Source organism: Chelon labrosus, assembly GCF_963514085.1.
Source record: "Chelon labrosus genome assembly, chromosome: 4".
Classification (NCBI taxonomy): domain Eukaryota; kingdom Metazoa; phylum Chordata; class Actinopteri; order Mugiliformes; family Mugilidae; genus Chelon; species Chelon labrosus.
In genome coordinates this window covers 6,725,031-6,749,126 of record NC_140340.1, presented here as the reverse complement: position 1 = coordinate 6,749,126, position 24,096 = coordinate 6,725,031, and the positions used below count along the sequence as shown (strand labels likewise).

Genomic DNA, 24,096 nt, shown 5'->3' with positions numbered 1-24,096 from the left:
AAGGGTTTAATTACAGCAGTCTTAAAAGGCTGAGGCACATATCCTGTTAATAAAGATACATTTATCTGGTTTAATATGGAGGTGTTAATTAATGGAAAAACCTCCTTAATGTTTTTAAAATCCTGTTTCAGCTGTAACTAATCCCTGACATTTGTAAATTATATACTTCTCACTTTTTCTCACTTTTCACCTCAGATTACATGGGAGAAGTTACTCTAAACCAAAACCTATTCTCACACTTTATGTTTTTATCCTAAAATGATTCAAGTAACTTCATGGCGACCCCAGAACGGAGGTGAATCTTTGTCATTGCAACATCAGTGGAGGAAAAATGTAAAATGAAATGACCTTTACTCAACTTCTGCCCTTAAACACATGGTTATGGTACTTGTACTTTACTATTTCTATAGATAGATATTTATCCCGAGGGGAAATTCGGTGTCCAGTAGCTTCATCACATAGAAACCGATATGAACGTTGTAGAGTCTTTTGGCCTGAGGGACAAATGACCTCCTCAACCTGTCCATGGAGCAGGACAGAGACAGCAGCCTGTCACTGAACGAGCTTCTCTGCCTGACTATGGTGTCTTGTAGAGATACAGAAGATACAGATATCTAATAATATATCAATATATCTGAGGGACCAAACTAATAATAATTTTACTTTAATTCTGTAACTAGATTTTGCTGCTATTCCCATAAATAGATAGATGCTTAGTTTATCCTGTGGGAAATTCAGTGTCCAGTAGCTTCATTACACAGAGACAGGAGGAATTGCAAATAAAATATACAAAAAGTATATATAGAAATATGCCTTTATACTTAATAAACATTTTTAAAAGTGTATTTTTACACCTACTGTATTGGCACTTCAAGTAAATGTGTTGTGTACGTCTTCCTCCACTGTAGTCAATACTGTTGGCGGTAATGACACCGATGTCGCACTAGGGGGAAGCACTCGCTCTGAATTCGCCCAGAACAAAGACTGACCGGAAGCCGTAGAAGAAGAAAAAAAAAAACACGGAAGAAAACACTATTGTTTGTGTTTCTATTCTATCAAAACCCTGAACAATACAAAGAGTTTAGATTCAGTAACGGTGTCCACACGTAACGTTAATGCTTCGTTTCTATAGCATAAACAAATTATTCAACTCGCTCTCCGTCAAACATGTTAAATAACAACACATCTAGAAGTGAGCTCGCCGGTGGAGATGATCAGACTGGTGGGTCAAATGAACGGAGCTTTAAACCCAGTAACGGGACCCCGTCCTCCAGATTCATGGAGGCCGAACTGGAGCTGAACGTCCACCTGAGACAGCTCAAGTTCAGCAAGCCCGTCAGATACATCTACAACCCGCTGGAGTACGCCTGGGACACCCACTGCTGCTACGTGGAGAGGTACTGCCAGGCCGGACAGAGCGTCCTTTTTCTGGGGATGAATCCCGGACCTTTCGGCATGGCCCAGACCGGGGTGAGGAAGGACACACTCTCTAAATGACATATAATATGACTGGATGTCTGGACTGGACGTCTGGTATCACAGGGACATAGTAATAAATTCAGTTATTACTCTTTGACTGCAAACACTTTTGATTGGCTGTGAATGCGGAAGTTAATCCAAACAAAAACAACAACAACAACCTCCACAGTGTGTCAGATTTGAAGGAGTTTTGAGTTGGATTCTTACTTTGTGCGTATTCCTAAATAAGTTTGTGCTTAAGCAAATTACAACCATGGTTAAAAATGAGGCAGGAAATATCAGTAAATTAAGGGACAATTTTATTTTATTTATTTATTTGTGCTGTTTATTTGTTGGGATCCATTCATAAGGCTGTAAATACACTCACCTGCCAGTACATTACAGTACACTAGTAAGAACTAGTCCATTCTAACAGTCATGCGCTAAATCTTATCTCTGTGAAGCTTATGGTATCCAAACAGAGAGCTGTTGATTCGACTGTGTTTTCGTTTTGGAGGCTGTTTTTATTGTGTTGTTTCTATTATTTTGTCAACCCCATGCTAGTCAGTGGGCTAGGCTAAATAACATAACATAATAATTAGAACGACCTTCTACAGGGGCCTTCACAGGACAAGCAGTTACAGAAGATGAATGAATGAAGCCGTGAAGCTGAGATTTAGTGCAGGACTGTTGAATTATAATATGTTTATTTTCACGAGTGTACCTAATGAACTGGCAAGTGAGTGTAGTTTTACAAGTAAATGACTATTTAGTTAAAATATACATAATGAAAACTTGCCTCACAACCAGAGGGTAACAAAAGGAGTTTAAAAAACTAAATTAATCAAAAATATCCGATAGAAGAGCAGCAAGTCTTTGCATTTTTAAATGCAAAAAAAAAAAAATAAGATAATCCTTTATTTATCCCACAGTGGGTATTTGCAAAAAGTGAACATGTCTGTTAAATGACTAACATTTAGTAGCATATAACAGTCACTAAGTTTACCCTTTCTAATATTTGCAGACTTGTGTCAAACGTCAGATTCTGACTTCTTTAAATGAATGTCGTGTTTTTGTGCTACAACCATTGTGAGCTCAAAACATCACATCTGCACACAGGTGCCGTTTGGCGAAGTGAAGTCGGTCGTCGAGTGGCTGAAGATCACCGGGGAGGTCGGTCACCCTCCGGACGAGCATCCTAAGCGACAGATCACCGGGCTCGCCTGCACAAGGAGCGAAGTGAGCGGCGCTCGCTTCTGGGGCTTCTTCAGAAAACTGTGCGGCGAACCGGAGCGGTTCTTCCAGCACTGCTTCGTGCACAATCTGTGCCCTCTAATCTTCATGGACGCCAACGGCAAGAATCTGACGCCCCCCGAGCTGCCTGCCGAAGAACGGGAGGAGCTGCTCAAATGGTGTGACATCACTCTGTGCCAGGTGGTGAAGGTGCTGAACGTCTCCATGGTGATCGGCGTGGGAAGGGTGGCAGAGCAGCGAGCGAGGCGAGCTCTGTCTGCTGCAGGTGGCGGAGTGCGAGTCGAGGGCATCATGCATCCGTCACCCAGGAACCCTCTCGCCAATAAGGGCTGGGAGGACGCGGCCAGAGCCAAGCTGACGGAACTTGGTGTTCTCTCGTTACTGAACAACCCTTGACTCGATCGGTGGTCGTTTGGAGAGCACTCAGTCTGTCATTGGATCAGGATGTGTGAACAAAACATTGCCCGTCTCTGTGACCGTGGCAGCAAACTCTCGCTCCCAAGAGAGTCATTATACACTAATGCCTTCAGCAACTGTGCCGATCACAGTTACTGTAAACACGTCCACAGCTGCATGTTTTCTTCCGTCTATTCGTTTTCAGACGGGTTTGTGCTGATCAGTGGATGCAGTGTGTCAATAGGAGACTAGTGGAACTGCAATATTTCTACACTAATGTGACTATAAGGTGCTTCATATATTATGCATCTGTGGGTTTATTAGCAAAACACAAACTCAGGTGAATATTCAGTGTTGTTTTTTTATGCAAATATGTGTGTACAGCCTGGAAACCCATGAATATTTGAGTTGTTTGTCATAAACAGATTTTAATAACACAACACACAACATTAAAATCATATGGAGACTACCTTGATTGAAATGTCTTCTCAACATGAGGAGTACCATACGTGTACACCTACAGATAATGAATCACCTCCATCATGCCGTCGAATTAAAAGTACGTTAAGCTTCAATTTGAATTAAACATCACAACAAACAGAAAATGCATGAGCATTTTGAACTGTAAAAATACAGGTGCATATGTTGTGTATGCAGGAGTACTGTACAAGAGCATTCATTTAGCCATTTATGCTGTTTTCAAAATGTATATATATATTTTTGTCATTCATTTTGATGTATTGAATGTATTTTATGGTTTATATCCTGATTTTTTATTTTTTTTGTGCTGTTTTATGTGTATGTCTGAGCTCTGTGATCTTGAAATGGAACTTTCTCATTGTTTAAATAAATGTTAAATGGGACAACACGTGCCATATTTATTTTATTTATTTAGATGAAGGCTAACTGACGCCTGTTTAGCATGCAAAGAGTTAGCATGGGTAACATGACACTCTGTGCACGTCTCTGCCGTAAACTAAAGTAGTGCAATTTTCCACCTATTGGTATAGCTATGACAAAAAGCTGTGTCCAAGTCTGCATCTTTGGGAAATCACCTAATTAAATAATAATAATAATAATAATAATAATCCAGATGTGTGAGATTATTTTAGCTTCTTTCTCAATCTACATGTTGTAGGTTGAATATAAAGCTGAGGTATAATCAAAATGGGTAGAAACCTTCAGCAGCTGTTGCGTTTCCTGCCTGCAAGTGAAACAGATCAGTCACTACAGACCTCCAGACTTCATGTGGCCTTCAGATTAGCTCAAGAACAGTGCGTAGAGAGCTTCATGGAATGGGTTTCTATGGCCGAGCAGCTGCATCCAAGCCATACATCACCAAGTACAATGCAAAGTGTCGGATGCAGTGGCATAAAGCACGCCGCCACTGGACTCTAGAGCAGTGGAGACGTGTTCTCTCGAGTGATGAATCCCACTTCTCCATCTGGCAATCTGATGGATGAATCTGGGTTTGACGGTTGCCAGGAGAACGGTACTTGTCTGACTGCATTGTGCCAAGCGTGAAGTTTGGTGGAGGGGGGATTATGGTGTGGGGTTGTTTTTCAGGAGCTGGGCTTGGCCCCTTAGCTCCAGTGAAAGGAACTCTGAATGCTTCAGCATATCAAAAGATTTTGGACAATTCCATGCTCCCAACTTTGTGGGAACAGTTTAGGGATGGCCCCTTCCTGTTCCAACATGACTGCGAACCAGTGCACAAAGCAAGGTCAATAAAGACATGAATGAGTCAGTTTGGTGTGGAAGAACTTGACTGGCCTGCACAGTCCTGACCTCAACCAGACAGAGCACCTTTGGGATGAATCAGAGCGAAGACTGCCATAAACAGACTCCTAAACCTTGTGGAAAGCCTTCCCAGAAGTGTTGAAGCTGTTATAGCTGCAAAGGGTGGGATCATATTAAACCCTATGGATTAAGAATGAGATGTCACTTAAGTTCATATGCGTGTAAAGGCAGATGGGTGAATACTTTTGGCAATATAGTGTATAACAACAGCAACACGCTCTCTGCTGGATGTGGGTTTGTGCAGCTATGCCGCCATCAAGTGTTCAAAGTGGGAACTTGTTTCTTGCGCAATCAGGATGAAATTAAAGTAAAACACTGACTCCTCAACATGGATGATGAGTTTAACAACAACAACAACACACTGCTTCAGTTTTAACAGAGCAGTTTGAAACAAGATTTTCACATTTTGTTATTTATATAAATGAACCACATTAAAAAAAAACAGTGTGCACATATTCTCTGGCTTTGATTTCATGGTGTTGTGTTCACTCAAGTTGTTATTAAGACAAAGTCTTGAGGACAGCCCCCCCTCCCGTCCTGACCACCACCTGTCCCACTACCAAGAATTACAATGAGCCGAAACCACCAGCGGCAGCAGCAGCAGATCCTGTGTCCTATCACCACCTCCGTCCTGTAATGGGAGTTGAAGTCTGCAGCTCTGCCTTGCCGGCTGATAACCCGCGTGCACACGGACTGCATCTCCCATGAGTCACCAGAGCATCACTAATTTTACTCACGGCCCACATGGTTCGGGAGGCGTTGTGAAACTCTTGCACCTGACGGGATTGCTCGCCACTATCTGCGTACTGATGCCCGGCTCTGCTCTTCATGAGGCAGCAGAAACAATAAAATAGAATTTCTCAGCAGTCTAAGGTAAGATCAACACCACAGAGTTCACTAAGTTAGTAAGTCCAGCTGTTCTCAGAAAGACATCAGTAATGATAATAATAATTGCAAGAACTGAACTTTTGGATTGAGTGTATCCATTATTCATTCAAGAGGAAATAGAAAAGTTGGTGATAAACTAACTCTCCATATATTAATATTAGTATTACACTTGTTTTTAATATATATACTGTTCTGGTTAGATTCCTGATTGTATTTTGTTGTGTATGTACCTGTATTATATGCAATGACAATAACGCTGAATCTAATCTAATCTAATCTATTCTCTATGATCTATTCTCTCTGTATTAATATAATGGGAGCTATTAATTGTCAGTTTGGGGCCTGTACTGTCTAACCTCAGTACTCAGGAGCTATATGAGCTCCTTGTTATTAAACACATTGCCCGGCCATAGGCTGTTATGACCATGCTGCATTCTTGAACTGACTCCGCTATCGTCTTTCATCAGCTGTTCTCGCCCGGACTCAAACCGAAGCTCGTGTCACTGGACCCGTGCATGTTTTCTTCTCAAACCGTTGAAGCCTCCCTCCCTCTTGCCATGGATAAACAGCCCACTGTGGTGTTTCGAAATGTGGGGCAACTGTACTTCCCCCAAACCCGGGTGGAGTGCCACTACAGCCTGACCTCGGAGCATCAGTGGAGCAGCAGCGACTGGATAGGGATATTTAAGGTAGAGTCACCACCCCGCCCCCACCCTACAATAAAACAGAAGACATCTTGGCAGGTGTAAACTGAGAGTTGTGTTTCAGTGATTTAGTTTCGTGGTTTAAACATGTTCCTTGTTACCTTGCCACAGATGGGCTGGTCGACCGTCAAACAGTATTACACATACACGTGGGCTCTTGTTCCTGAAGGTTACACTGAGGGAACCAGTGTCAACCACTGTGCACTTTTCCCAGGTAAGAAGTTTGCTAAACAACCTTTTAAATTGTGATAAATCAATTCAGTCAAACTCAATAAATATTATTCGACAGCGCAGAAGAAAACACGATCCTGTGACAAAAAATACTAAGAATCTGTCTTAGTTTGTCCACCAGTTCAGTCACATGATATTTAAATATTTAAACATTGCCTTGTTAATAATCCTGATTTCACTATGAGAAAATTGCGTTTTTTGTTTTATCTGCATTGAAAACTGACATTATTCTCTTATATATGATGAAAATGAACAGCACAATAAGCACTATCCGCATTAATGTACAGGATAGTATCGTCTGCATAAAGGCGAACATTAGAGTTGGATTATCCATAAGGAAAATTGCTTGGTGACAGTAGCTCAGTTGCACATAAAAAACACACTCTTAGTAAAAATAAAAATAGGTGAAGAGAGTTAAAAAAATAAAAATAATTAAATAATTAAAAAATAAAAAAATATAAAAATCTAGTAAAAAAAAATAAGTAAAATAGTAAAAATAAAAATAATTGAATAATTAAAAAATACGACAAAATATAAAAAATTTAGTAAAATAAAACAAAATAGTATAAAATAGTAATAATAAAAATATTTGAATAATTAAAAATAAAATAAAATATAAAAAAAATTAGTAAGATAAAATAAAATAGTATAAAATAGTAAATTAAATAATTAAAAAATATAAAATCTAGTAAAATAAAATAGTAGAAATAAAAATAAAAATATTTGAATAATTAAAAAATAAAATAGAATATAAAAAATCTAGTAAAATAAAATAAAATAGTAAGAAAAAAATTCACAAAATTGCATCTAGCTACAGAAGAAACAATAACACCTACACAAATGAGTGAACACAACAGGCTCCAGGATGGAGCCTTGCGGTACACCTTTTGCAACGGCCACCAGTTTGGATTTCCAATAGCCACGCACTTCTATCTGTCCATAATGTAACTGTTCACAACCAGATTCATCAAATTCAGTATCATGAAGCCTTTCTTAAGAGCAAGTAAATGTCTTCTCAATACAGCCTCCTACCTGCCCCGCCCCAGCACCGTGGAGTACCAATTTGTATACGTGGACAAGAACGGAGAGGTGTGCGCTCGTAGTCGTCCTTTCACGTTCTGTGCTCCCAAGCCTCTGGAGGAGCTGGAGACTCTGAAAGAGGAACAGGATGCGGAGGACGGAGAGGAGGAGCTGCTACTTGTCATCCCCAGGGCTCAGCTGCTGCAGGTGGGAATAGAAAGGCCTACCTGTCATTGTGATCCTTTTAAATATGTTTAATAGTTTTAATGTTGTTATGCGACCATCTCTGTCACCCGCCTCTCTTCCTGTGCTGCAAACAGAGTCGGCTGGAGGAGTGTTTAAAAGAGCAGGCGGTTTTACAGCGAGCTCTGGACGCCGCGACAAAGGAGACGGAGAATGAGAAAGAAAAAGCCAGAAAAGCCAGAGTCGACTGGGCGTGTGAACGAGGTGCAATGATGGAGGAGATCACTGAACTCAGAGACCACCTGAGACAGAGCTGTGAGATGCTGAAGAAGATTGAGGGAAAACACAAAGTAAGGACATATAAGTCACGTCACCTGGTTGTTCTGTGTAGTAGCCTTGAAGACCTGAAACTGATAATGATTTTTTTTATGTTATTTTTCATCAGGATGTGAAATACAGTGAAGAAAATCTGTCTTCTGAACTGGGTAAACTCTCGGTGGAGAGGGCCGAGAGCGAGCAGCAAATCAAAGATCTAGAGGCTGAGATCAAGGTTCTGACTGAGAGGGAGAAGGAGAGGAACATCGAGCTGGAAAGGCAAGTGATTGAGTGATTGATTTGTCCCACTACATCTACTCACTCGGGCCTGAACTTAAGATTACATTTGTGCCACAGGCTGAAAGACAGAGTGAAGAAAATGTCCAGCCAAATGAAACACGACGAGGAGAAGAGGAAGTCCCTGCAGGTAACCGGCTGACGCTGATTGCTGTGAAACAGTCGTGGTGTTAAAATCATTTCCCTCTCACGTTTCTGTCTGAACCTCTCGTTTCTCCACAGATGGAGAACGACGCTGCTCTGGCGGAGGTTCGAGGGCTGCAGGAGCGTCTGGAGGCCGGTGACCACGTGGCCGAGAGCCTTCGCAGGGAGCTGAGGGACATGGGAACCCGACAGGGCCACACCCACACTGAGCTGCACCAGGCCCGGCTGCAGGTGGCCCAGCTCACCCTGCAGCTGTCTGAGGAGAACCTGCTCCTCAGGGAGGAGCGAGCCAACTGGGCTCTGGAGAGAGAAGCACACAAGCATGTAGCAGAAGTGAGGAGGCAACAGAACTGATATGCATGACCTGTATGTTGATCTGATCTCATTGTTTAAACCATTTTAGTTCAGGGGCCACGTACAGCTTAATTTGATCTCCTCTTCCTTCTTAACTTCTTCTTCTTCCTTCTTTCTGATTTTCAATCCTCCTCCTCCTCCTCCTCCTCCTACTTCTTCTTCTTCTCCTTCCCCATTTACCTCTCCCTTTCCTTCTTCTCCTCCTTCATCTTCTTCTCCTCCTTCTTCCTCCCCCCTCCTCCTTTTTGTCTTCCTCTTTCCTCCTCCTCCTCCTCCTTCATCTTCTTCTCCTTCTGTTTCTCATTCCCCCTTCTCCTCATTGTCGTCCTCCTCCCCCTTTTTCTTATACCTTCTTTCTCCTTTTCATCTACATTCTTCTCCTCCTTCTTCTCCTCCTTGTCCATCTCATTCTCCTTCTCCTCATCCTCATTTTCAATCTTCCTCCTCCTTTTCCTCTTCCTCCTTTTCCATCTTCTCCTCCTTCTTCCACTCCTTCCCCATCTACCTCTCCCTCCCTTCCTTCTCCTCCTCCTTCCACCTCCTTCATCTTCTTCTTCTTCTTCTCCTTCTTTTACTCTTCCTTGTTCTTCTCCTCCTCCTCCTCACCCTTCTCTTCCTCCTCGTCCTTCCTCCTTCTTCTTCTCCTCCTTCTCCTCCTTCATCTTCTTCTCCTTCTGTTCCTCATTCCCCCTTCTCCTCCTCGTAGTCCTCCTCCCCCTCCTTCTTATACATTCTTTCTCGTTTTCATCTTCATTCGTGTCCTCATTCTTCTCCTCCTTGCCCATCTCCTTCTCCTCATCCTCTTTTCTCTTTTCCTCCTTCCTTCATCTTCTTCTCCTCCTTCTTTTCTCTTCTTCCTCCTCCCCCTCCTCCTCCCCTTCTTCCCCCTCCACCTTTTTGTCTTACTCCTTCTCCTTCTTCTTCTCCCCCTTCTCTTTCATCTTCTTCTCCTTCTGTTCCTTATTCCCACCTTCTCCTCCTCGTCACCCCCCGCCTTTCTTCTTATGCCTTCTTTCTCCTTTTCATCTTCATTCTTCTCCTCCTTCTCCTTCTCCTGATCCTTCTTCTTTCTCCTCTTCCTTTGCAAATTCATTCTGCGGTCCAGACTGGACCCTCTGGCGGTCCAGTTTTGGCCCGCGGGCCGCCTGTTTGACACCTCTGGTTTTAACCGTTGTCACGTTTTTGTGCAGATGGACAAACGGAAATTACAAGATCTGAGCAGTGAGGCGCAGAGGACCGAGGAGTGGCTCCAGGAGGAGAGGACGGAGAGGGAGAAGCTGGAAGTCGAGCTCGCAAGAGAGAAAGATTACAACAAAGTAAGTAAATCAAAACACATCGCTGTCACTGTTATGAACACACGAACACATTCAGCTCTATATATAGGTAGAAGTGCTCCGTTACGGCAGTTTTGCATCATCACTTGCTCGGGTTACATTTTGGAAGCTGGTGCGGGGAGCTGTTACTCACTCTGGCACAAATAGAAAAGCTTCCATGAACAGTGAGTAAACAGTTCCTAGCACCGTCATGTGAGCAGCAGTTCAGATGATCTGCTGCTGCCCCCTGTAGGTGATGATGGGTGACGCCAAGCGAGAGCTGCAGGAGTTGAGGGCCGCCCTGAGGAGTCTGCAGAAAGAAAGGGAGGAGGAACAACTTGACAAACAGGCAAGGGTTCCACACGTGTTCCTATTCAGTCTTCATTTATAGTTCGATTATAAATTCTTCCTACCTTGTCTTCCACACTGGTTCAAGGTGTCAAACTACTCAAGCATCTTTCTTGTCCTACATGCAGTGCTTCCCTACTTCCATATACATCTAAATGTGCCTTTATAACAAACGAAGACATGGGGTGGCCTGCTTGCAGTAAACCAGGGTCCACTGAACCAAATTCAGTTTGGAAGTATAGACACAACACAACACCTAGCACGGACCACAAGAAGGGACATTGTGCCAAAACAAGAGCACCAAATTACTAAGACATTATAGTCAGCTTCATATAAACACACATATACAAAAACACACAAAGACTTTCAAATTAAAAGCTTGCAGAAACTCAACAATAGCATGGATGTTGACCAAAAACCCACAATTCCCAAACAGGTATAAAACCATCTGGTGCTGTACAGAGAGATTACAGGATTGGAGATTTTATTTTGAATGTTTGTTAAAATAAATGAGGTGATGATTTTTTTTTTTTTTTTTTTTTCAAAAAACCCCCGAAGCATAACAATGTTTCCGCCCGGTTTCGAACCGGGGACCTTTCGCGTGTGAGGCGAACGTGATAACCACTACACTACGGAAACTGTGTGAATGCATTTCAAAATAAAAGGAGTAACTACTTCTTCAAAATAAAAGCATTTAGTTGCTGGCAGTCAAAGGACAATGTGTACATTGTATTTTTAAAAATAAAATGTCCACAACTACTTACAGTAAGTAAAGAAGAAGAAGGCTGGACTTTCAAAATAAAACGTCTTTCTAGTTATAGATACTTTCTCCTCAGGTTTTTTTTTTTTTTTTTTTTTTCATTATAATCTGGAAACATTTAAATCAACTACTGTACACTTAAACTCTTTACTGCGGGGTTTAGATTTCTTCTTTCATTTAAAATTAATAATAATAATGCTCTCTGTTATTGATTGGTAATGAGGAAATGCTTTTTCTGCATTCAACACATTTATCTGTTCACACAACAGGGTGATCACTGGGACCTGGTAGCAATTTGGGTATTAAGAGCTTGGATGTACTGTAACCCCGAAATATAATATTGGAAATATAATAATGTTTCCGCTCGGTTTCGAACCGGGGACCTTTCGCGTGTGAGGCGAACGTGATAACCACTACACTACGGAAACCGTGCACGCTGTTTTAAAATAAATTAAAAGGGTATGTTGGATTTTCAAAATAAAAGTAGCAGACCACTCAAAATAAAAATAAATGAGGTGATGATTTTTCTTTTTTTATTTTCCCAAAACCCCCCGAAGCATAACAATGTTTCCGCCCGGTTTCGAACCGGGGACCTTTCGCGTGTGAGGCGAACGTGATAACCACTACACTACGGAAACTGTGTGAATGCGTTTCAAAATTAAAGGAGTAACTACTCCTTCAAAATAAAAGCATTTCGCTCCTGGCAGTCAAAGGACAATGTGTACACTGTATTTTTAAAAATAAAATGTCCAGAACTACTTACAGTAAGTAAAGAAGAAGAAGGCTGGACTTTCAAAATAAAACGTCTTTCTAGTTATAGATACTTTCTCCTCAGGTTTTTTTTTTTTTTTTTTTTTTTTATTATAATCTGGAAACATTTAAATCAACTACTGTACACTTAAACTCTTTACTGCGTGGTTTAGATTTCTTCTTTCATTTAAAATTAATAATAATAATGTTCTCTGTTATTGATTGGTAATGAGGAAATGCTTTTTCTGCATTCAACACATTTATCTGTTCACACAACAGGGTGATCACTGGGACCTGGTAGCAGTTTGGGTATTAAGAGCTTGGATGTACTGTAACCCCGAAATATAATATTGTTTCCGCACGGTTTCGAACCGGGGACCTTTCGCGTGTGAGGCGAACGTGATAACCACTACACTACGGAAACCGTGCATGCTGTTTTAAAATAAATTAAAAGGGTATGTTGGATTTTCAAAATAAAAGTAGCAGACCACTCAAAATAAAAATAAATGAGGTGATGATTTTTCTTTTTTTATTTTCCCAAAACCCCCCGAAGCATAACAATGTTTCCGCCCGGTTTCGAACCGGGGACCTTTCGCGTGTGAGGCGAACGTGATAACCACTACACTACGGAAACCGTGAACGCTGTTTCAAAATAAATTAAAAGGGTATGTTGGATTTTCAAAATAAAAGTAGCAGACCACTCAAAATAAAAATAAATGAGGTGATGACTTTTATTTTTTTATTTTTCCAAAACCCCCGAAGTATAACAATGTTTCCGCCCGGTTTCGAACCGGGGACCTTTCGCGTGTGAGGCGAACGTGATAACCACTACACTACGGAAACCGTGCGAATGCATTTCAAAATAAAAGGAGTAACTACTCCTTCAAAATAAAAGCATTTAGCTCCTGGCACTCAAACGACGATGTGTACGTTGTATTTTTAAAAATAAAATGTCCACAACTATTTACAGTAAGTAAAGAAGAAGAAGGCTGGACTTTCAAAATAAAACGTCCCAAATACAGTATTAAGAGCGGATTCAAAATTTCTGCCGGAACTTTCTAGTTATAGATACTTTCTCCTCAGGTTTTTTTTTTTTTTTTTCATTATAATCTGGAAACATTTAAATCAACCTCTGTACGCTTAAACTCTTTACTGTCTGTAAAGAGGAGGAAATGCTTTTTCTAATAATGTTTCCGCACGGTTTCGAACCTATGCTCTGCTATGTTTGGATTTTCAAAATAAAAGAAGCAGACCACTCCTTCAAAGTAAAAGCATGTAAAGCAACTAGAACCTAATAGAGAGGCTGTATATAAGCCACGCCTTTCAAAAGAGGTTTAGCTCCTGACCCTCAAAGGACATGTATATTTTCAAAATAAAAGCCCACGACTACTTACAGTAAGTAAAGACTGGAGATGGCTGAACACCACAAATATTAAAAGCTTTTCAATTGACAGTTAACCCTTTACATTTTGGAAACATTTAAGTATGATGTAAAATATTTAATATGTAAAACCTTGAATGGACATTTACAGTCATTCTGCAGCAGCCTTAGTGCTGAGATCTTGTAGACTGACGTCGACCACTGGTATTGTATGCCTGAACTCTTATGGTATTGTCTGGTTTAGATTTCTTCTTTCTTTTTAAATGAATAAATAAAAGTAAAATTCTTCTTTCTCGTCCGTGGGTGTGTAATTGCTCACTGGCAGGACCTGGTGAACTACATCCGTCAGTTAGAGCAGAAGCTGGAGATTGAGCCAGAAATGAAGTCAGACAACATAGTTTCCACATCTATCTGTGAGTAAATAAAAGTATCGTCTCAACATCACTCATACTTCTCTGTAACGAGCACCAAAGTGAAGCATCCGTGCTAATCTGCACAGCTCCTGACACTTCCTCCGAGGAGGACGAGGACGCTTCCTCAGGTTCACACATATCACCTCTATTCCTGTCTGCTCACCAAGAGCAGCCCACCTGGCCTGAGAGTGAAGGGGACACACCGGCCTCTGACACACAGGTATGCCATCCCATTCACGGCTAAACTAAACAAGGATTAAAACCGCCTGCGTTGGGTGCTAACAGACCTGAATGGGTAAATATTTGACGAGCCGACTCCTCAAGTTCTGCTGTCCTGTGAGTGTTTGCTCTCCAGCTCTATTGTTGGAAGACTAGGTTTAGTGCAGCTCGTTGACCCACCCTCTGCAGCTATAACAGCTTCAACTCTTTTGGGAAGGCTTTCCACAAGGAAATTTTTGACCATTCTTCCAGAAGCACATTTGTGAGGTCAGACACTGGTGTTGGATGAGAAGGCCTGCCTCGCAGTCTTAGCTCTAATTCATCTCAAAAGTGTTCTGTCGGGTTGAGGTCAGGACTCTGTGCAGGACAGTCAAGTTCTTCCACACCAAACTCGCTCATCCATGTCTTTATAGATCTTGCTTTGTGCACTGGTGCTCAGTCATGTTGGAACAGAAAGGGTCCATCCTCAAACTGTTCCCACAAAGCTGGGAGCATGGAATTGTCCAAAATCTCTTGGTATGCTGAAGCATTCAGAGTTCCTTTCACTGGAATTCAGGGGCCAAGCCCAGCTCCTGAAAAACAACCCCACACCATAATCCCCCCTCCACCAAACTTCACGCTTGGCACAATGCAGTCAGACATGTACCGTTCTCCTGGTAACCACCAAACCCAGATTCATCCATCAGATTGCCAGATGGAGAAGTGTGATTCATCACGCCTGAGAACACGTCTCCACTGCTCTAGAGTCCAGTGGCGGCGTGCTTTACACCACAGCATCCGACGCTTTGCATTGCACTTGGTGATGTATGGCTTGGATGCAGCTGCTTGGCCATGGAAACCCATTCCATGAAGCTCTCTACGTTGTTCTTGAGCTAATCTGAAGGCCACATCAAGTTTGGAGGTCTGTAGCGACTGACTGACAAAAAGTTGGCGACCTCTGTGAACTATGCGCCCCAGCATCTGACTTTCGACAGTCATATCTTTAAAGGTCTTTGATAGAAAACCAATTTCATTTCATGTTTGTAACATCTCAAAAAAGCACAACTTACTGAGCCTCGAGAATTTAAAAAATCTTAAATTTGCTTGTTTGATGTACAAGGTGTGTCTGACCTCCTATGTCTGACTTTCTTAAAAGAAGGGCTCACAGCGGTCTCAGGACCAGGGCTGCCTCTAGAGGGGACTGTGAGGTCCCACACAGAAAAACAGCCTTTGGACAAAATGCTCTTTCTGTAAAGGCCAGTAAGATCTAGAACAGTCTTCCACTCTACAATGTGTCCCACATTACAAACCTTCAAAACTCAAGCAGTGGTTGAAAGCAAACCAGTCTTGTAACCATTGACTTTTATCTTCTTAGTAATGTCCTGTCTTGTGATGTGCTCTTATTGTGATCTATTTGTCCTGTCCTATGTCTTATCATGTTTTTGTGTTACCTGCCTAGGGACTGTGGGTGCATATTTATGTCTATTGCTGTCTGAATAGATGTTCATTAATGTGCATTGTCCCTATCAAACAAATAAATAAATAAAATAAATAAATAGGTCAAAGCAGCAGGAATAAATATATAGAGAAATGTTCTTGTTCACAGGTTAGAGGAATGCTTTAGCTTAAAAAATAATAAATATTAATAATAATGTTCTTTCACATAACAGTGTGTACACCTGGAACAGGTAGCAGTTCGGGTATTAAACGCTGACTCAAGGATCGTCAGTCATGGATATACCCCAAAAACATGACAATGTTTCCGCCCGGTTTCGAACCGGGGACCTTTCGCGTGTGAGGCGAACGTGATAACCACTACACTACGGAAACTGGGTGCTGTGGTCAGTGACATTGGTGGAGTAGTCCAACTGTGTGCTCATATCTTTAATAATATGATTCAGAATGTCATGCAAAACCATCAGGTAGGCGTCTCATTCCTAAATCCTGTTCTTCAGTGACAATAAATAAATGAAGCAGGAGTCTTTCTTCACCAGGTTTACCTTGAAAAACTGTGTAGAAAAAGTATAAAGGCTGTGCTGCATCAAAAGGAAAACTGTGTACGTCGTTAACAGGCAAACAGTTCCATTGTATTTCAGTGTTTGTAGGTCATTTATGCACAAATGTGGTCAATATCACAGGTTGTCACACACAATATTTTAAATGTGAAATATGGATGATCTTTTCTGTCTGTTAAATCAGGACGGGAAGAGGCAGCAGGGTGAAACCAGAGCTTGTGATGGGAAGCAACTGATGCTGCCTGAACTCATCAACCCCATCCTGAGGTAACAGGTCTGGCTTTCCACCTGGTTTTCCTGTTTTTTTTTTTGGTTTTTTTTGTTCATATGTGTGTAAAACTTTCAACTCTCTTTCCCTCTGCAGTGAACTGGCTGACTCTCCCATGTGGTAACACAAGAAGGGACAGATTTATGTTGCTTGTGTGCAGAAAAAATTGAATATTTTATGATCATTCTCCTGTTTTGTGGAATATTTATAGTCCAGAGCATTTACCTCAAGAGTTCCTGTACTGAACAATGACATAGCAAACTTTTCCTTAAGTCTTAACACATTATAAGTGGTCATTTTTTGTTGGATTTGTAAACCCTGGAGTCTATTTAGAAGTTAGATTTTTTCTAGCATTTTAGCTGATTATGATGTGGATGTTTTGCAAATGTTTGTGCCATGATTGTCTTGAATTTAAAGGGGACCTATGTGCGCATTTCCAGATCTATATATATTTTTTAATCTGAGTCTTAATTGGAGTAGCTCTGCAAGATTCACAGTTAAACAAAAAGATTATTTATCTCATACTATCCTTTTCTGAAGCCCCTCGGTTCATCCGCTTTCTGAAACGAGCCGTTTTTGCTCCTGTCTCTTTAAGACCCATTTATTTCTGATTGGCAGGCTTAGCAGAAGTTTTTGTTGTTTTTTGTTAACATGTGCAGCCTTCAAATGGAGTCCTGTTTTTTTTAACCCTTCGTCGGTGAGGACCTATTTGCTAACTTCCACACACATTGGAATTTTTTTACCACTTAAGGGCAAGGAACCATATACGGTAACTTGAGTTTCTACATGAAAATGAAAAATTTTGAAAAATGTCACAAAAGTAAAAAAATTCTCCTTATGCCCTACAATAACAACCTAGGGGTGAAGTTTTGAATTTCCAAGTATTTTAATGAGTGACCTCTATGAACACCTTGTAATTGGAAACTTACAAATGGCGGTGATGGATGCGAAGTTAATATTTTGTCATGCAGTTCTATATTCTCATCTTTAGCTGTTGTTCAGCTCACTGAACTGTTTGTAGACGGCAACCCTTTTCTTACATCTTATGACACGATGCTGCCCGGCTTTCCGAGCTCTTGACTTCAATATAATGGCAGTACAATTAAATGCCTACCATATTGTTTTTTGTAAATGTGCACAAATGGAGGATTAGAAAGGACAATTTCACTTGAAGAAGATGTTCACAGTGGCTACGTTTACGTGGACATCATTTCATGAACCTGACGGAAATTATTCCACTTAGAAATTCAAACTTAACTGTCTACATGGACGCTATAGGACATGCACAAAGTGGACTTTGGAGCATTAAATCTGCAGGAAGTATAATAGTCATTAGGCGCTAATATTCTCCGATTAAAGCTTCTCTTAATCCTCTCCTGTTTGCGGTGGTTGCATGATACGTTATTATTATTCTTTACAGAAATAGCCAGTGACTGTTTTTACATATTTCATTATTTTAAAGACAAATATAACCTGTAAACCCAACATTGTGACATGATATAGATAACAGGAAGCATCACAGGTCCCCTTTAACACTCTGCATGTGAGCGTGGCGCCCGAGGCCGTGTCAAATGTGTGTCAAGTGTGAAATGAGTTGTTTTCTTAAATGTTTTATTTATGATTCTTTTCTTTATGTATGAAAATGACGGGACTCTTTAATAAAAGCTGACAATCAAGACTTGTTGACGGCGGCCTGTGGTTTGGTGGAAACGTGTGAGTTGGTGAAGAAGGTGACAACTGGACACTGGGAGGTCTGAGAACAGAAAGCGCCTTTATCAAAATACAAGAAACAACAAATGAGCAAAATAGTAAGACAACGACGAAAAAAAAGAAGAAGAAGCAAAAATAGTACGAACTTTTCATTTAAGCATAAAAACGAGAACACATCAACCCAGGTTTTTGTTTGTATGTGTGTGTGGGTGTGTGTGTGTGTTTGTGTGTGTGTCAGAGCATTTTCGGTACAGGTCAGAGTGAAATAAAAACTCAAGCTGAATCCCTGAACAAGAAGACAAGGTATTTATAAAAAGGAAAACATACATTTAAAAAAAAAAAACAGCTAAATGTGATAGAGATAAGATGAATTCAGCTGGGGGTCATGAAATATCACAAAATACAAAATGAATATACTTCAAGAACCCTTATAGACGGTATATTAATTAATATTGTTTAGGTTTTTTTGTTTTTTTAGTTTTTTATTTGTCCAAATGTGACATCACATCAGTCTTTGGTCTTGTTTTTAATCAAAGAGGCCTCGGTGACCTCCTCCATGGCTTATTTATTGCACCAGCTCAAATCCGGACACAAGGTAACAGAAACAGAAAAGCTATGACTTCTAAATATCATGGTTACGTGATGCAGAAACGTCTTTAAACACTAAACAACGTTTTGTACGTAGAAGTGGCTGATGGCTGTGCAAAATACTGAACGTTTGTCGTTCACCTCGGCCAACTTGACACTCTAAGAAACATAATCATGGCACCGATCTTGATTATTTAAAACAACATTTGTGTCTTCGATGGCTTTAAAAACCGACGCTAAAGGCTTTTGTATAATCGCTGCTTCGAATCTGCTGCAAGATCAGCTTGGCACACCGTTATTTTTTTATTTCTCTCCAGATATTAAACATTAGCTTCATGTTTTATCCCTCATGCCGGTAAAATACACAATCGATATGTTGGCTGCAGCTGCGTACGTCTGCACGGTCGTCATCCAGGGTCAATGTGCTGGCGTCGGAACGTTTCCTCTGAAACCGTTGTGTAGTTCAACAGGAAGTCGGTCACGCTGTCATTTTACATCTTCCGTAAAAAGAGTAGTAAAGTCTCAATAAAAATAAAAAAGCATTTATTTTACAAAATCCATGTTTTTTTGGGTTTTTTTTGTTTTTTTTCACTCATTACAATACAGCACACATGAACACACGTGGTTGGAGGCGGCCGTTTGTTTCGTCGTTGATTGTGACGCCAGGATTAATTCATGTTTGGTAAAACTGTCTCTGATTAAAAAAAAAATCTTGATTAATCATGCTCTCACTTGCACTCTCATGTACGCACACACACACACACACACACACACACACACATATATATGTATATATACACCTGAGGTTTCTGCGAAGTAAACTACTTTTATTGATTCTGTCTGTTTGGTGATTTTATTTTATTTTATTTTATTTTTTTTGTTAAAAATAAAAATCGTATGGCTTACCTGTAACAGGGTCGTATGCAGCATCGTAACTTTAGTTTTTTAATCATCCCTACTCTGAGGTGTAAGAAGAAACTCTGACTGTGGAGTTACACCGATCAGCCATAAAATTATGACCACCGACAGGAGAAGTAAATAACAAGAGGCCATCTTGTGAGAATTCAGTGTTCTGCTGGGAAACTTCTGGACCTGGCATTCATTCGCGTGGATGTTACTATGTAGCACCCACCTAGACCAGACCAGACCAGGCACCCCCAGCCCCATAGCAATGACACTCCTTGATGGCAGCAGGATGCAGCCTGACACAGACACACACACAAAAACGCTTTAGGCACAGCACAAGGTGTTGACCTGGCCTCCAAATTCACTAGATCCCAAACTGATCTGTGGGACGATCCACAGAGGCCCCTCCCCTCAAAGCCCCCCTACTAACAACAATCTACACTACAGGACACCCTCAGAAGGCCCATGTTCTACGATGAGTCAGAAATCTTAGGAAGGTGGTCATAATGTTGCGCCTGATCGGTGTACGTTGATAGAAAACACAGGTGAGATGTTACCCTGATGGAATCAACCTGAGACTGTGCGCTGACGTTAAATCTACCCTGCAGATGCAGAAGCATTTCAGTGATCGAGGTTGAGAAACCCGGCTGCACGTGTTAAGTATTTTTTTTTTTTTTTCTTATTTGGCCAACAAGCACCAAAGAAAAAGAAAGTTCTCGTCCTCTTCTCCTTCTCTTTCAAACTAAGACGCCCGTCAGAGATTCCCATGTCTGTCCCCATGTGCTCGTCACACCGTGAGTTTGAGTCCCGCTCATGACTCCCTCGCTCTGTCTCTCTCTTTTTTTTTTTGCTCTTGCTCCTCACCGTGTCCACTAAATCAGAAACGAATACAATTAAAGCTTATTTAAAAAAAAAACAACAACAACAACAACACATACTGTACGTCCGGTCAAATGAGAGCAGGACTGAGTGAAAAAAATACACAAGGTCCCACAAACAGGTGTAGAGACGGGACACGAGTGTGTACATGCATAGAAAAACCATACAATGAAAAATAAGTAGCATATCTCTGAATAGTAATAAAAGCATTTCTGAAAAGACATTTGTGGTGCGTGGACACCGTCTGGAGTTCTTTGCTGCAATGTATTTTGCTTTTTTTTTTTGTTTACCAGCAATTTTATACAAAGCATAGCCCTTAATAGAAAGCGGAGGAGTGCATTTTCTTCTGTGCGTCAGTTCCTCTTGTTGTGTGGACAGGACGCCTGGCACAGTGATTTATTTATTTATTTTAACGGTGCCCTCATTGATCCACTGAAATGTAGTGCTTTTGCTTCTCCAATTCTTTACTTCCTCTACTGAGCCCGTTCCTTTCCGTCAGTATGTACAGTTAATGTAGATGCTACGTGCTTGTTTGAAACAGTTTAAGAGCCTGTATCTTGGAGGTTTGCGGCTCGGTGAGGCTCTGTGATCTGCAGCAGCGTCATCTCGTCCCTCTCACTGTGCTTTCCCAGTCACGCCTTTCTGTTTGAGCGCCCCCCCGCCGCCGCCGCTGCTGCTACCGCCGCCGCCGCCGCCGCCGCCGCCTCCCCACTCGGCTCTCCGTCACTGTCCGCCCCTCGCTCTTTCTCCTCGTCCCAGTAGTCGTCCTCTTCCTCCTCCTCTTCCTCCTCGAAGGCGGACTCGTACGCGGGCTTCTCCTCCTGCTTGATGGCTTGGATGGCCGGGGGAGCGGCCGCGGCACTGTCGCCAGAGTCACTGCTGTCCTCGAACGCCTCCGGGTTCTCCAGCATCTCCCTGATGAGCGGGGGCATCGGGCCGGGGATCTCCGTCTTCAGGGTGATGGCTCTTTCTGCACCTGGAGGGGAACATGCATGGACGTGAACGGTCAGCGTGGAAAACGGAGAAGAGGACGACGTCTATCTGCAGGTTTCCCTAAATTAACTGAGAGTTTTGAATACCTAAACCAGGGGTGTCAAACATGTGGCCTGCGGGCCAAAACCGGGCCGCCAGAGAGTCCAATCTGGCCCGTGGAATGAATTTGCAAAGAAAGAGGAGAAGAAGGAGGAAGAATAAGAAGGAGGGATGGAGAGAGTAAAGAGGATGAGGAGAAGGAGATGGGCAAGGAGGAGGAGGAAGATGAAAATGAGAAAGAAGGAAAAAGAAGAAGGGAGAAGGAGGAAAAGAAGGAGGGCAAGGAAGAGTAGATGAAGGAGGGGGAAGGAGGAGGGGGAGGAGAGGTAGATGGGAAAGGAGGAGTTTAATGAGAAGAAGAAGAAGGAGGAGGTGAAGGAGGATTGAAAATCAGAAAGATGGAAGACAAGAAGGGGAGAAGGAGGAGGATGAAAAGTGAGAAAGAAGGAGGAGAAGAAGAAGGTGAAGGAGGGGGAAGGAGGAGAAGGAGGAGAAGGAGGAGGAGGAGAGGTAGATGGGGAAGGAGGAGTGTAATGAGGAGAATATGAAGGAGGAGGAGGAGGAGGAGGAGGAGGAAAGGAGGACGAAGACAACTAGATGGGGAAGGAGGAGAAGGAGAAGGAGGAAGGTGAAAGAAGAAGAAAGTGCACCTTAATTGAAAATTTTCATAATGTGCTTATTTGCACTAAAACAAAGAAAGACTCTGGAGTTGTTGTTATTTTCAAAGCTTATTATTCTATTCTGTTACTGGTCCTTGAGATCAAATGAATTATTATCACGTAAAGAAAACGTCCAAACGCGGGCTGACCTTTGGTGCTGATCCCTCGGAGGTCTGTGACTTTCATCAGCATGCGGGGGAACATGTGGGGCTTGTTGGGACGTCTGCGGCGGGTGTAGATCTTCAGAGCCTCCAGCAGCGGCTCCTGCAGCTTGTCCACCTTCTCTGGCTCCTCCAAGTCCATGCGGTCTGGGACAACAGGAGGGACATGTCAGTGTAAAGAGGCTTCATACTACTGGAGGGTGACTACACTGTTGATATACACTGATCAGGCATAACATTATGACCAACTTCCTCATATTTCTGACTCATCGGAGAATGGACAAGGGCCTTCTGAGGGTGTCCTGTGGTGTCTGGAAACAGGATGTTGTTAGTGGGGAGTCTTTGAGGGGAGGGGCCTCTGTGGATCATCCCACAGATACTGGATCAGTTTGGGATCTAGTGAATTTGGAGGCCAGGTCAACACCTTGTGCTGTTCTTCATGTTTTTTTTTTTTAGTTGTTCTTAAAGTGTTTTTGTGTGTGTGTCTGTGTCAGGCTGCATCCTGCTGGGGATGGCTGCTGCCATCAAGGAGTGTCATTGCTATGGGGTGGGGGTGCCTGGTCTGGTCTAGGTGGGTGCTACATACCAGGTCCAAAGCAGAACACTGAATTGCCACAAGATGGTCAATGTCATTCACTTCTCCTGTCTGGTGGTTTTAATGTTGTGGCTGATCGGTGTATCTTGGTTGTCCACGACCCAGACTTACCTCCACAGATGAGACAGATGGCGCTGAGGAGCCCCGTCTCTGTGTCGTCCATCTCCAAAGGTAGCAGCTGACCAGCGAAGGCGAACACCAGGTCCGTGAGCGGGCCGAAGCCGGCGTTGTGCATCTGGGTCCTGTTGAGAGTCAGGCCGTCTGAGAAGGTCATCGTGTCCTGCTCTGGAGTGTAGCGGGTGCATATCCTCAGCATCTACGCCGGGGGAAGACAAAAAGACAGAGCAAATAAATGAAAAAAAGAAAGAAAAGAAAAAGGTTTGTGGGACGTTTAGGTCAGAATACAATAACTAAAACAAGTAAAGCAGCGTGACGAATGAGAAAGCATTATGTGGAAGGGTAGTGGGTTAAAGAGGAGGAGGAGGAGGAGCATGGAGCTAGTACCAGGATGTCCAGACATGCAGATTTGAGGAGGGTGATCTGGTCAGCGATGGTGAGCGTAGTGAAGCCTGGTAGCCGCTTGGCAAACTCCACAATCTTTATAATGCACTTAGTGGAGAGCTCACTGAACTTATCCCACAGGCCCAAGTCCAGCTGTACTCTGTGGTCAGCACTTGAGTTCTGGGAGAGAGAAAGAGGTACACTTTTGTCCGTGTGACTGCACATACTCTGTCGGTGCTTCCTGCAAAGCCGTGAGCTTTAGGAGCGGATGAAATCGAGAATTTAAAAACTGAAAAAGCAACTCACTGTGGTGTATTTCCCCAGCTGGCACAGAGACGGGAAGGTCTCCTGGTGCGCTTTGCTGACTTTGTTAACCAGCTCCTCCAGCTCTCCACTGAGCTCGTAGTTCTCCGGCAGCACCACCTCCTCCTTCACGTCCTTCTTCTTCTTGTTCCTGTCGTTGCGCACCGCTACGGGGGGGGGTCAAGATGACGTGTTTAGTAATGGTGGAGCGTTCGTTTTTCAGATAAGCCACTAGGTTTTTTTTCTGAGACGCTGACCTTCTTTGGACATGC

The 24,096-nt window shown here is 42.3% G+C and overlaps 2 protein-coding genes and 1 pseudogene across 3 annotated transcripts in view; 2 read left to right on the top strand and 1 right to left on the bottom strand.

Moving 5' to 3' along the window:
• Window positions 1-659: 659 nt before the first annotated feature.
• On the top strand, window positions 660-3,974 carry LOC311487122 (single-strand selective monofunctional uracil DNA glycosylase-like). Its single transcript, XM_084543261.1, has 2 exons — window positions 660-1,470; window positions 2,578-3,974. Exons 1-2 carry the CDS (start codon window positions 1,168-1,170, stop codon window positions 3,106-3,108), a joined length of 834 nt encoding a protein of 277 aa, XP_084399387.1. The 5' UTR covers window positions 660-1,167; the 3' UTR covers window positions 3,109-3,974.
• A 2,379-nt stretch (window positions 3,975-6,353) lies between these two features.
• Window positions 6,354-16,614, top strand: calcoco1b (calcium binding and coiled-coil domain 1b; the record flags this gene model as incomplete). Its single annotated transcript, XM_084543428.1, has 13 exons — window positions 6,354-6,485; window positions 6,612-6,714; window positions 7,756-7,958; window positions 8,072-8,284; window positions 8,380-8,540; window positions 8,607-8,676; window positions 8,769-9,023; window positions 10,235-10,360; window positions 10,611-10,706; window positions 13,922-14,009; window positions 14,096-14,229; window positions 16,407-16,489; window positions 16,587-16,614. 13 exons carry the CDS (start codon window positions 6,354-6,356, stop codon window positions 16,612-16,614), a joined length of 1,692 nt encoding a protein of 563 aa, XP_084399554.1.
• A 1,624-nt stretch (window positions 16,615-18,238) lies between these two features.
• Window positions 18,239-24,096, bottom strand: part of LOC311487230 (retinoic acid receptor gamma-like) — a 39,990-nt pseudogene continuing 34,132 nt past the window's right edge. Inside the window, exons 5-9 of the transcript XR_014699922.1 lie at window positions 23,828-23,991; window positions 23,525-23,701; window positions 23,132-23,336; window positions 22,414-22,572; window positions 18,239-21,549 (exon numbers count right to left, since the gene is read on the bottom strand). The product of XR_014699922.1 is annotated as a retinoic acid receptor gamma-like (transcript). The remainder of the gene's footprint in view (window positions 21,550-22,413; window positions 22,573-23,131; window positions 23,337-23,524; window positions 23,702-23,827; window positions 23,992-24,096) is intronic.

Coding starts and splice junctions, on each gene's coding strand:
- LOC311487122 (XM_084543261.1), top strand. CDS start 1,168: ATGTTAAATAACAACACATCTAGAAGTGAGCTCGCCGGTGGAGATGAT. Junction 1,471..2,577: donor TCGGCATGGCCCAGACCGGG/GTGAGGAAGGAC, acceptor ATCTGCACACAG/GTGCCGTTTGGCGAAGTGAA.